This window comes from Pteropus vampyrus, unplaced genomic scaffold (assembly GCF_000151845.1).
Source record: "Pteropus vampyrus isolate Shadow unplaced genomic scaffold, Pvam_2.0 Scaffold134, whole genome shotgun sequence".
NCBI classification, from domain to species: Eukaryota; Metazoa; Chordata; class Mammalia; order Chiroptera; family Pteropodidae; genus Pteropus; species Pteropus vampyrus.
In genome coordinates, this window is record NW_011888915.1 from 3,643,626 (window position 1) to 3,657,781 (window position 14,156).

The 14,156-nt window shown below is 40.2% G+C and overlaps 1 protein-coding gene across 1 annotated transcript; it reads right to left on the reverse strand.

Annotated features, from left to right (window-relative positions):
* Positions 1-989: 989 nt before the first annotated feature.
* On the reverse strand, positions 990-13,100 carry GRXCR2 (glutaredoxin and cysteine rich domain containing 2). Its single transcript, XM_011367471.2, has 3 exons — positions 12,686-13,100; positions 6,953-7,180; positions 990-1,457 (listed from the first exon to the last, which is right to left on the reverse strand). Exons 1-3 carry the CDS (start codon positions 13,019-13,021, stop codon positions 1,275-1,277), a joined length of 747 nt encoding a protein of 248 aa, XP_011365773.1. The 5' UTR covers positions 13,022-13,100; the 3' UTR covers positions 990-1,274.
* Between the last annotated feature and the right edge of the window lie 1,056 nt (positions 13,101-14,156).

The window sequence follows — 14,156 nt, forward strand, 5'->3', positions numbered from 1 at the left end:
AAGTTGGTAGTGATAGTTCTACCGTTCTGGCTAAGCGAAGACAGGCAAAATTATGGCTTCGAAAATATTTTAATCTTTTTATTAGAAGTGTTTATATTGCTGAAAAGCATTCCACTGGTGAGTTATTTTAATAGCTGAATATTATAGACTAACAAACAAATCTCGAAAAAAATTAAATTATGAAAATCAAAATAATTATCATAGAAAAGCAAGGCATCTCGATAACAGATTTTACAGTGTTATTCTCAAAAGGAGTGGGTGTAAGAGCTACAAAAGTTCATTAACAAAAGTATTTTTCTAATTTTATAACCAACTTTAAGAGGAAAGAACTGTCCTCAATATGTGTAGTCACTGACAGTAGAGAGATTATTGCTAAAAATCATCCTTGGTTAGTTTTTCTGTTAGGTTTCCTATAGATATCTAGAAAATATCCACAGTCTTTTATGAAGAGATCATAGCTATATCTCAGACTTAAAGTTGATTTATTTATTTGGTAATAATTCAGGGACTGAACGAAGTCATATCACACACAAATACTGAAGCACCAAATTTATCATAGCTTTGACTTGGCTCACATCCTTAGCAGTTTAGAGGCGTGCAGAAATGTCTTATCTCATCCTAAGAAGGAGCACTGCTCATTGCCCACATAGATATCACCCAAACACATCACACAGGAAACTTGGGACTTTGAAAGAAAGGCCTCCTCAGCTGGCCTGTCTTCAGCACGAAGCACATACACGCTGTTCGGTGTCCAGTGGCCTGCCGGTGCGTTCGGGCATTGGGCATCCCTTTCCTCTTCTGCGTAATCGAAAATTCGATTTGACCAATGACGATTTGAAATGCATTTTAAGAAACAGGAATTCGGTTCATCAGAAACCTGCCTTTTTCAATCCTTTCTCACGGCATAAGTTTGCCAAATAACTCCCAACCAGAAAATGACTTTGACCTCCTGCCTGAAGTGTACATTTATTTGTTTGCTAGTGCAAGGAGATAGCTGAGCAAAGCCAAGGGGGATACACGCACACGTTCTTGGGAGGATTATTTCAGAACCCGTTTCAGAGCCGACTCTAATTCGAAAATGCCTCTGCCACTTAGACCCACATGGAGATGTTACTAGCCTCACGAAATGTCATCGGGTAATTGAGTTTTGCCAGTGGTGGAAGTGATTGCAGCCACCGTGGCTTCTTTGTGAGAAAGGGAAAAGGAGGAAGGGGCAGTTTATTAGAAATCACTTTAGGGAGGATGCAGTAAAAGTGGACATATAAAGCCACGGGCTATTGATTGCAAATCTGGCAAGGCTGCAGGCCATTCTCATTGCAGGCAGGGCACCGCAGGGCCCGGTAGGACTCCTTAAATCTGTTGGCCAGCATCGAGAACTTGCTGCCGTGGCACAGAGAACAGGTGGCACTGCCCGACCCTCGGCAGTGAAAGCAGTTGTCCTCTGGAAGCTCCCCTTCCTGCAAGAGATGGGTCAGGGTTTAGTTACAGCAGCAGTTCAAGTCTGTTGTTCACATGCAGGTCACGATAGCACTGGGCTGCCGCAAAGGCTGGGGCAGAATAAGAGGAAACTGCCTCCCACAAATGTCAATGAAGAAATTGGCCAGAGGCATGGAATAATTGCAGCAATTTTACCAGAGAGGTTTTCCCTGATGGACATCTCTAGGACAGCATCCCCTGCCACCAGGCCTTGCATTCTGTGAATTTATGTTCTTCACTGTCTTTGTTGCCATCCGATACATTATTACTGTATGCTCCATAATGGCAAGGACTTCATTATCCTCATTGCCAAATATTAACATTGAACGCTTGTAGCATGGTGGTAGGTGCCAGGTGCTGTTCTAAGAGCTTTCTCTATATCAGTCCATCTAATCCCCACAACATCTCAGTGAGACGGCATAAGGATTATCATCTCCTTATTACAGATGGGAAAATGTGACACCAAGGAGTTCAGTTATTCACTATTGGTCACAGCTTGGAAGAGGAAGAGACAGGTTTTGAAACAAGGTGGCTGAGCACCAGAGTTCACGCTCACAATCAAAGTGTGCACAGCCCCTCATTGTAGTTGTCCAAAGTAGGCACTCAAGAAAGATTGTTTTGTGTGCCTTAGAGACTGAGTGGATGAATGAGCCAATGTTACAATCCTTCAAAACTTAGCTCTGAACTCTTGCAATACTTAATCTTTGTTCTTTTGAGAACTGTGATAAGGCCTCGAGATTAAGAGCTCTGCTCTGGAGTCGGAAGCCTGGGACTGAGGCCTGTCTCTGACATCAACTACGCACCTTGGACAGTTCCCTTAACCTCTAAGTCCCCATTTCTTTACCTGTGAAATGGGCGTGATAATGCTTACTTCTCCGAGTAGCTGGACTATTAGATGAGAGAGTGTATGAAAATACTTTAATATATTATCTGGAATATTATGGGTTCTCCATAGGAGTTAGTTGACTTCTAAGCCTTGTTAGTAAGTGTCCAGTCCTCAACTCTTAACCTCCAGAAAATGCTCCCTTGTCTGCTGTTGTGTTCTTCCCCTAAGACATCTCAAGGAAATCGGCAATCTTTGCACTACTGTGCAAAGACCATGCATAGCCCATGAACCTTCCAATAAATAGAGATATGAGATCTATACCAGGTGGATCCAGCACCAAATCTTGTCCATTTCCCCTTCTAAACATCTCCCAAATCTATCAAGTTTTTTCCACCCCACAACCACAATCCTAGTCCAGACACCCACCAACTGTGGCATGAATTCAGTGTGGATCCTGCCTCCGGTCTTGTGGCTGTTCTCCCCACTGATGCCAATTTCATTAAGTTGGGTGCAATTGTGATTGCCACACAGCACTTAAGAAACCTTTTAATGAACACTTGCCTTACAGATAAACTTCAGATTAAAACCCAATCTCCTCAACTGATTTAAATTTTTCATTACTTCTTTCATCAGGCTCTTGTCCTTAGGTCTCACTCCAGCTGGTCTCCAGGTACCTTTCCCTACCTGCAACCCAGCCACTTCCTCCTTATATTCAGATGTCAGCTTAGCAGCATTTCCTCTGGGAAGCTTTGCCCACCCACACTCTGGACCAGGAGTCCCACTCTACTGAAAGCTCCTGCTGACTAGATAGAAAGCTCTCTGAGCTAGTCCCTTTCACCATCACTTCCTGGACATCCAGTGCCAAGCACAATATTTGTTGTTCATGTATTTGCTGAATAAACAAACAATGATGTTTGAGAACCCTTCTCGATCTTAAATTCTAGGAACTACCAAGACACCTGGAGTCCACTGGGTACCTCCACCCAGCTAACACAGCTTTCTTACATAACCTAATAATAAAAATAATCTCTGAAAAGGGAGGCATAAAATAGTTCTGAAAATAGCTCCATCATGCTGCGAAGTATTTAAGAAGGCATTAGATTTTATTTATTCTAGATTTAGGAAATGGAAGTGATTATCCAACTGACAAAAACCTAAATAATGTCTGTGTACCCTTTTGTTAATATTTTATTGATTGTTGCCATGTTTTACTATATTAACAATGGAGAAATTTTTCTTCCCTTAAAGTATTCGAAATAAATATATTTGCCAAAATATTCTGAAAGCAAATTACCACAGTCTATTTTTCTGCCAAATCCACATGTTTTATGTTTTATACTTGATCCCAGTGAGATTTTAATGGTTTAAGTCAATGTTATCAAAGGAAGTACAGTTAAATCCTACCATAATTCTATATATGTGATTCAAAAATTATTTTGTATAGAACGCCGAGTCAGATATTGAAAGATTAATAAAATGACCTGGTGAGCCTGCTGTTGAGAAAGAACAGATCACTCACATTGTATCTGATGCATTATTAGAGGTTTCATTGGAGTTTCCAATCTCCCCTTGGGTTACTAAGCTTCTCCAACCACTCGCCCTCACTGTGCTCATTTAATTAATTAACGATTCATTAAATCAAGTATTTCCTGAGCCTCTACTCTATACAAGGCATGCAGGATATAAGCTTCTGCTTTCCATTCTCATTTTTTAAAAATTACTATCAGAAAATATTTAGTAAGAGGACCTAGAACATAGCTGTAAAGCAGGCTTAGGTTCTAGAACCAACAAACCTCCCCAAACCACCTCTTACTAGATCCATGGCCAAGGAGGGGTCTCTGCTTTCCTTGCAGACTCAAGGCTTGTGGAGCCCTGAAGATAGTAACCAGGAACCATTTGGAGGCTGCATGGTTAAGATTATGAGGTTGGTAGTCAGATGGACCTAGGCTTGACTCTTATCTCCGATGACCTCTGGCAAGTTACTTAACTTCTCGGAGCCTTAGTTTCTCAGCTACAGAATGAGATTACTAATAATACCTACCTCACAGAATCTTTGTGAGAATGAAGTAGACTACTGCATGGAGAGCATTGGGCATGGTATCTGGCTACCACAGGCCCTCATAAATCGCAGCTATTATTATTATTACTATTATTTCAAAAGCAAGATCATATAAAGCATAAAGAAGGCCAGATGATTTATGGTCTTGAGTCCACTGAACACAGGGCCAGAATTTTCCCCTTCCATGTTTCACTGTGGCTCAATTCTATTATCTTCTTCCTTCTCTTTTATAGTTAATAGATAGCTTCAGCACGGCCTGGCTTTTAGCCTTGCCCTGCTCTTTCATCAAAGTCCCCACTGTTTCTCTGTTCTGTACAACACAAGAGTCTCTTGGTCAGAAGGGACTCTTTGGTGTCCTTTGACCCTTCTTTTTTTAAGAATAAACTTGTCTGGGCATTTACTGCATGAGGGATTGGGCAAACAAATAGCAATTTAAAACAGAGTTTAAAGGACAGGCAAGTAAAGTATGACCTTTCACAGCAATTTTCTGCTGCATGCCTCCATCCTGGTTTATGGTATCACAGCTAAAAAACATGAATCTCTCCAAATTGAATTTAAAGGTAATTGTCATATCAGGCCTAGTGTTGCTTTTTCATTCAGGGCCGCAATGTGACCCGTATTTTACCATTTCGGGCCCTCTTCTAAAAATATATGCTCCTACCAACTACAATATGGTATGAAAAATAATAGAATTAATGAATTTTAAAGTGGGAACAGAATGCTTTGGATCACATTGTTTAGTTGTCAGCCTGCTGGTATGCTAGGTTCTGAATAGGGCTATATAGAAGGCAAGAAAAGGTAGAGGCAGAATACTTCTTATCAGCTGGTACGTGGGTCCCAAATTCCAATATTCTTTGCACAAACACTTAACTAATATTTACTGGGTGCGATTATGTGCCAGGCTCTATTGTGGGGGAGGAGATTAAACTACTATGTTACACCCAACATAAACATGGTCCCCACCCTCATGGAGATCAAATCCTAGAAGGTGAGAACAAACATTAACCAAATAATTACACAAATAAATGTAAGATTGCAACTGTGAGGACAAATGTCAGGTGCCCTGAGGGGCCCTTTCTTGGGGATTTGAGCCTCCTGGACGCCAGGGGAGGCCCCTCTGAGGAAATGCTATCTCCACTGAGATCGCAGGGGCTGAGGGCCAGATGGTGGGGAATCTGCAGAACATCCCAGGCACAGAGAAACTGCCTCTGGCAGGAAAGAACAAAGATTGGAGGGGTGGCTAGAAGGGCAGTGTGTCTGGGGTAGAGAGAATGAAGACAGACATATAAGAAGAGATGAGGCTGAAGAGGCCAAGAGTGGCCAGGCTACATAGTGCTTTCCAGAACAAGTGAGGAGTTTGGGCTTTATACCAAGTGATGAGAGGCCATTGAAAGTTTTGGATGGGGGAAAAAGGTGATGAAGGGGTGACACGATCAAATCTGCATTTTAAAAATATATTATCAAGTGTGAGATCAGGTTGGAAAGAGACATAAGTGGCTGTGAGCAGAACTTTAACAGGAGCCTTTGCTGGAGTCTGGTCATGACCTCGTTCCTGTCCCCTAAACTCTCCCAGGGTGGGGACATCCCTCAAGTGCAATGAAGCCCTGGGCCCATTTTGTTACATCAACTTTTAGGAGGTGAGAGTGAGTCCCACAGAAAGCTTCAAGTCCCAAAAGATGGAATCTAAAGAGAAAATTCATTTCTGCTGCTATCCAAGCTTTTACTCTCTCAGCTTAAATTCATCAAAATTGCATTTCCCCAACCTTGCACTGTGAAGTAATGAATATCATCACTCTTCCCCCTCATCCGAGCATGTCTGAGCAATGGTTTCCAAGGTGGGGAGTGCACACCTCTGTGAGGTGTGAGGACAAAAGTATTCAAACTATATTTTTACCTAAAAAAGGCAAAAGAAAAAAAAAAGCTTTAATAATATTTTCAAAAGAAATTGTTATACTAATTTTTAATAAACTAGTTGGCACTGGCACCCTCTAAGACAGGCAGTCACTAGAAAAATGTACCCCAGGGACCCTGGAATAAGCGTGATGTAAAGTGACAACAGTGTCTTGGATCATTTTTTCATTTTCAGCGTACTGCAAAATACTGCAGATTATTGTGCCTGGTCTAGTGGATTTACAAATTACATTGCTTAGTTTTAACTGAACTAATTTTATAAAATCTAAAGCCTCTCAGTTTTATAAGATTTCTCCAAGGAAACTGTGGGTTGAGTGAGGATAACACCAATAATAGAAGCAGAAGCAAACCCATAAGAAAATAACAGAGCTGATTTTTGCTATCTCTACAGCAAGACGTTCTAAGCCAAGCCACATTGCAAAGTGAAAACAACAGCTACCTAATTAGACCTCAAAAGAAGTCATTAGAAGTGTTTGAAATATGGACTTGATAACTATTATTTGCTAACAATGCACCATTAAAATATAATAAACTTAAAATTCCTTAACATCTTTAGTATTCAGACACCTTTAAGTCGTCATGTACAAAAGTTTTTACTTAAGTAGTGCCCAATCAAAACAACCTGAAGACCACCGCAGTAGGGCCAGCTCTGAATAGGACAGCAAATGGCCGTGACACACCTGTGGGTACTGGTTGTGGGGGAACGTGCTGTCAGTCTCTGGCAAAGGCCTGTCATTCTGGTCACTGTCTCCATAGATTTCTTCTTTGCTCATCAGAGACTCTTCCTCGGCTTCCTCTTCCTTCTGGAGAATTTTCCTCATGAAGTCTCTCTTGTCCATTGGGGTTCGAATGATTTTCAGGTTATTAGTATAGATGATTATCTTTCCAAAATCTATAATAGGTGGGGACTAGAGAAATGGAGAATGAGCATGGAACCTCCACCAGCAATCACCTACCTGTTCAACATCCCAAGGAATTGGAGAGAGGGATCTTCTACCGCCTGGCACTTGTGATGCCATCAGACCACAAAGCTACAGTTCATTCCCTGGTTTGTTTGCTTTCTCTGAAAACCATGACAACCATCTTCCTTCTTCCTGTTGGTGGTAACCGAATGAAGATGAACTAGTCATGTAACTAGAGTGTAAGACTGCAGAGTAGGGTCCAAAGTGTCTATTCTGCCACACAGCACAACAGCTGATGCAGCCAGGCACAATGCATGCTTAATAAACATGCAGAAATGCTCTTTTTAAAATAAACAGCTCTCCAAAGTTTTTTCTATGAATAAATAGTAGTAGATACAATTCATTGAGCATTATTATTATTGTGTCAAGCATCATGCTAAGCATTTTACAAACATTACCTCACTTCCCCCTGATGCTATGATTTCCCCATTGTCTACAGACAAAGAGACCAAGTCTCAGTGGGGTGAGGTGTCTCCCAAGGTTATAGAGTTCCTAGGGTCTGTGGAAGGAATTCAAACCCAGGTCTATCTCACTCTAAAATTCATATCCTTAACACCTACACTGAAATATTCACAAGCACTTTCCCCCCAAAACATAAGATCATTGTATTTATTTATATATATATATATATATTAATTTATATGTGTATATGCTGTCATAACATTTTTTATTATTTGTATAATATAAATTCTTTTTATGTCAATAAATGTACTTCTATAGCATCATTATTAATAGCTTATGTCTCTTGCATGGATTTCTCACGTGTTCCCTCATTCACTGAGGAATAATTTGGACAATGCTACAAAGCAGCAGAGAAGCATGGTGGTAAACGCTTAGAGATTACTTAACTATGAACACGTATTTCTTCCCAGAGCTAGGATAACCTGCAAGGAAATTACACTGGATCCCAATTTTACTGTTCACCAATTGTGAGACGCAGGAGAGTCATTTGGCCTCAGGTTGCTCACCCGCAAATGGTCTGACATCTAGCTGTTAGGCACCACCATAGACTAACTAGTCATTAAAACATAAAATATTTCTACACCAGGTGGCAAATAGGTGCTGTCCTGAAACTCCTGAGAGCCCTCCTGTTATTCCAGCGTCTCTTCAGGGAGCCCCTAACATCCCAAAAAACAGTAACATAGGAATTAAGGCTTAGGACCCCCAGTGTCAGGCTGCTGCCCCAACACTCTGATGGCTTCTGGGCTGACTGAGCAATATCCCTGTGGTTAAATATTTTGACTCTCATCCCTGAGGCTAATTATATCATCTTCTAGGGGTGGAAGTACTGTGAAGAATATATAAAACGGTTTGCAAAAGCCGAAGATACCACGCAAACAGTGGGCATTGTTACCACTGTTGTTATTAAAAACTGTTTTTAGTAGTGCATGCACAATCGTGCTACACAACTAAATGCCTCTGCCTGAAATACCTTGCCAAATCTATTTACATACTACATTTAAGCAGTCTCATATCTAAAGCTCTCATGTATTCAGTCACAGCTTGGTTTGAGCAGGACTTCAAGATTCAGATCCTCTTCCTTGAAACATCCACAGAGTTTTCAATAATTATTTATGAGGCCACAAGCTTCCTACCTGGCCCTGTTTTCCCTCTCTCTCTTCTAGGGATCATGTGGCAGCTTCCATTTCCCATTGTTTGATGCACACCGGGTTCCTGTTTCACACTCTGGACTATCGGTTTCTGAACATCAGAAGATAAAGATGGTGGCACTTTTGGAAGGTTCTATTTCCACTTCCAGTAATAGCTGAAGAGGTTCAGTAACTAGGGAGGGTTTTGTTTTTGTTTTGCATCTTCAGCTGGTTTTCAAGGCAAAATTCTCAATGTACTTAAAAAAAAAGTCTACAGTTATCTGGTTCAACCTCCTGCCTCTAAGCTGGTCAACATCTGAAACACTCGAAAGAGTAAATTTACTTTTAATGTATTCCAAAGATGGATGGTCCTAAATCACCCTTACGGTGTGTTTAAGTTTCAGTCACCCCAACAGCCAAGTTCTTCCTTGTGGCTAAGCAAGCTCTCCAGGTGTAACTAAAGTTCACATTATCTGGTTCCATGCAATCACCTGTGAGGAACACCCACTCTGACAGTACAGAGGGCTGGGATGGAGCCAGGAATTCTTTGTCTCCTTCCACAGTGCCGGGATGGTAACCTATGTTATAAATACTCTGATGTCAGTGGCAGCGTGCCAAGATTGCAATTCAGTCACCACGAAACCTTTCCACTTCTGTGTTTAAATGCAGAATCTCCTTACTGGGTACTAGAAACTCGACAGGCTTTGGAGGCAGGCAGACCTGAGTTTAAATTTTATTCAAATGTTATTTGACAGTTGTGTGAGAAGTGCGAATTATTTAACCCCTATGAACTTCCGTTTTCCAATTTGTAAGATTCCTTCTCATAGAATTATTGTGAAGATGAAATTACATATGTACAAAGCGGGTGTTCAGTAAATATTACTTCCCTTCCTTTCCCTTCCATTTTTTTAATGTACTTTATAAACATCAGTCATTTTCCATTCCTTAAAATATCTGATTGTTTATAACCACTTTCTCTATCCATCACATAAAATCTTAAAAAGACTTAATATTTCTTCCATAAGAATCCAGTCATTATCCAATGGTAGGTAACATTTACTGAGCATACGCAATGTGCCAGGCACAATGATTGCTAAGAGCTTCTTATGTATCACCTCTTTCTAATCACCACAGCCATCTCCGTGAGCAGGTGCTTTTATTACTCTCATATCCCAGATTATAACACCGCAGCTCTGCAACATTAAGGACCTTGCCCAAGCTCACACAGTAAGTGGGTAGAATGGACATCAAGCCCAGGTTTAACTGACATCAAAGCCTTTGCTTTTTAGGAAAAAAAAATTTTTTTTAATGTGGTAAAATATACATAACATAAAATTTACTATTTTAACCATTTCTAAGTGTACAGTCCAGCGGCATTAGGTATACTCACACTGCTGTGTAACCATGACCACCATCCATCTCCAGAACTTTTTCTTATTCCCAAACTGAAACTCTGTACCCATTAAACAATAACTGTCGCTTCTCCCCTCCCTAAGCCCCTGGCAACCACCATTCTACTTTTTGTCTCTAAAATCTGACTGACTACTCTAGGTACCTCATATAAGTGGAATCATACAATTGTCTTTTTGTGACTGGCTTATTTCACGTAGCATATGTCTTCAGGTTTCATTCATAGCATATGTCAGAATTTCCTTCCTCTTCAAGGCTGAATAATATTCCATTGTCTGTGTATATTACATTTATCTACTGATGGACATTTAGGTTGTTTTCACCATTGGGCAATTGTGAATAAAGCTTCTTTGATCACAGATATACAAATATCTGTTCAAGTTCAGAGCCTTTATTTTTAATTATTATGCTTACCTGTTACTCAAATTGCCTCAACTTTAATTATGATGCTTAACTGCTACCCAAATTACCTCATAACCAATATTTACTAGGGGTTATTTTACAATGGGATTCACTATTCTACCAATATTCACCAATATTTACTAGGGGTTATTTTACAATGGGATTCATGAAAAATCATGACTTCCCACCTCTCATTTCCTTATTTTTCAGAAATCCCACATTGACAACCTGTTTCGGTGGGTGGAGCTGCATGAATCCATCTTGACCACTCTCATACTCAGAGGCTGGCTAGGCTGGGCTATAGCATTTGGTCAGGCAACAAAGAAAACAAGGAAAACTAAACCACGCAGGAATTTAATCCTGGACATGGCCTCTAGGGCACTGTGTTTAAACCAACTGTGCCATGCTGCCCTGAGACTCAGTTTTATAAATCTGGTTTTATAAATCCATGCCTAATCATACATTTACAAAAATGCCAAGTTTGACATGTGACTTATGAAGGTCAAGCAGTCCAATATTTTCTACTGTGGCCTTGTACAGAGTACTGTATAAACTACAACTTTGTAAATTCTAAACCTACAAATAAGATTTAGGTAAAAAGAAATACTATACGTACAAGACATAGCTAAGTACCTAGAGCATAATAAGCACTCGCTAAATGGTAACTATTATTATTATCATCAACATTTAAGATCGTTATTATTAATGATCTTATTTTCTAAAAAGGAGCATTCCATAGGGCAAAAACATGGGGAATCAGAAGACTGAAGTTCTTATTCTGACTCTGCATCTAGTGACCCTATAATATTGAGTGAGTCCCTTCACAATTCAGTGTTCAATTTTCCTCATCTGCAAAATTGGAATGATCACACTTTACCTTTCTCCTCATGGTTGTGGTGAAGACATAATAGTATGTGACATTGCTTTGTAATGCATAAGTCATTCCGCTAACACGAGGGGCTATCCTATTCATTCTAGCCCTCTCAATACCAAAACAAAACAAAACAAAACAAAAAAAACTCCACAATTAGCATTGTCTTTGATAAATGTGGACATGCCCATAATTATACTTTTATCAATGCTAGCAAGGCCAATACATTTGTCTGCTATAGATATATATTATCTGTTTCCAAAGGAAACTACCAATAAAAATAATTAGAGTAATTATCTGAATTTCACACTTTAAAGATGAGAACAAATCCTGCTGTGCTATTCATTAATAACCTGGTGCATTATGTAATTGTATTTCATCTTTAAAATAAGGCCTTCATAAGTTCCACTGGCAGAAAGCATATACATATCTCCTATTACATTTTGGAAATGATTATTTTTCCATGCTCTTCTAACTTAAAAAAAAAAAAAAAATCATGTATAGGCTTTTGATTATCCAAGGTACTGGGGAACATAATTGAAATCCACAAATAAAATACATGTTTCAACTGAGCTATTAGCTCAAACTTCTTCCATTTGTAACATTTCCTCTGGTTGATTTGCTTTTCACCCTCTCTCCCCAGGACTCTGCCTACTCAGATTTATGCTAATAAGCAATAGAAAAAACAAACAAACAAACAAACAACAGACATTTTTAAAAATCAGGCAGCAAGAGGGAGATAGGGGGAAAAAAAAGACCTGGATAAACCACAAGCTGAATAATTGCCTGGAGTAAAATGAGCACCTTCAAACGCTCAGCTCTCTCAGGAAATAAGACAACCCACTGTTGCCTAATTTTCTAAAATGGCAGAGTCTGGTGGCCTGAAAACCACTGCACATCTATTTAATTTACTTACTGAGACAACCCAGGCAAAGACCCAATTACAATTTCTTACCCTGGCTGGAATGTGAATACTATCTATGCTTATTGCACTTTATAATAAGTAATCAACAGCATGTTATTCTTGTCTCAGAAATATCCTAAGGGCGACTTCCCATTGGGTGCACCCTCAACCCTGGTTGGTACTGTAGCATGAGCATGATATAAATTTGAAACATTTAGGTATTTCTCTAAACACACTTTAGTCCTTAGAGCTTATACACCATATACAATACCAACCTTATGGTCATTTGCCTTGTAATCGTTGAAAAGAGGCTGGCTGCCCGCCAAAGTGTATGCACTGCCCTCTCTAAACACGCTGATCCTTTGAGCAGTCAGCTTAGGGAAGTATGGTTGGGGTTTGGGGGCTTCCCCAGACCCATAAACACCATCCATTGGTTCAAGGGACTCTTGGAGAAAACTGTGAGGGTATTCCTCCTTTGGCGATTCTAACTCCTGCCCATCCTCAAAGACCTGCTTCAACACTCGGCCGCTGTAGGAGGAAGAGATTTTAAATCGTACTTTCCGGGGTTTGCTGTCACTCTTCTGGTTCAGCTTCTTCTCAGGGTCCTCCATGAGCAGAAATGTCCCCTGTGGTTTCCAGGCTTCAGTGTAGCCAGTGAAACTTGTAGCTCTGAGAAAAAGGCACTTTATTTTCTCTCCTCCTGCATATAATTAATTCAAGTCGCTGCTGGGAGATGCTCAATTTACAGCAACTGACACCTGCACATTAAATATTGATAGACTCTCACACGAAAGCAGGCAGTTATGGGTTTATGAAGTAGAGGGAGCATAAGACAAGGTTGGGTGCCCCCTGAATCCCAAATTCACCCAGAACTTCACCTCAACCCTGGCTTTTCCTAACCTAAGTTGAGTAGGTTTATTTAGACTGAACAAGTACCAGTTCAATAATGATCAGTTACTCAGTCAGTTAGCAAATGTCTAGTTATTCTTACCAACGGCTATGATCTAATAAGCATTTAATATGTATCAGAGATTTTTACATGCATTATCTTACGTCATCCTCACAATCACCCTACAATAAAAGTATTAGTATCTCTGATTTACAGAGGGGAAAGTGAGGCTCAGAGCAGTTTCCTTATTTATTTACTTTAACACAGCTACGTAAGTGACAGAACAGGGATTCGAACTCAGTTCTGACTCCAAACCCCATGACCAGTCCACTAAGCCAAAACTTTTTAAATCATGTCTCAAGGAGTCCTAGGCAGGAAGCCACAGGTCTCCATGTAAGGATTCCTTGCATTAACCAAGCAGTTCCATTTATATCTATTTTATAATTAAGATTCATTTGCAAGCACCGCTCTAGGCCACACAGCCTATTGTATGTAGACAGTGCCCAAATGCCCACTGTGAGATAGCCACTGTGGTGACCGAGAGAAGTGTGAGATTTGGGGCTTGAGAATGACAGTCCTACAATCTAGTTTAGGAAACAGACCAAAGACATATGAAATAATAGCCTCCTGCTTAGGGAGCAAACTGTCCACTGCTGACTCTCAGCATAGCTATTCCGGAAAAGAATGGTCCCTATGAGGACAAGGATGGAAGAAAAAGGCTTTTAAGGAAAGTGCCTCTTCAACAATGGGTTAGATTTGAGGAACCGGAATGTGGAGATTAAGCTTTGTCCCTGGCTTTGTTAATGACATCGTCATTTACTCAGTTGCCCAGACTGACTTCTCTCATACTCCTGCGA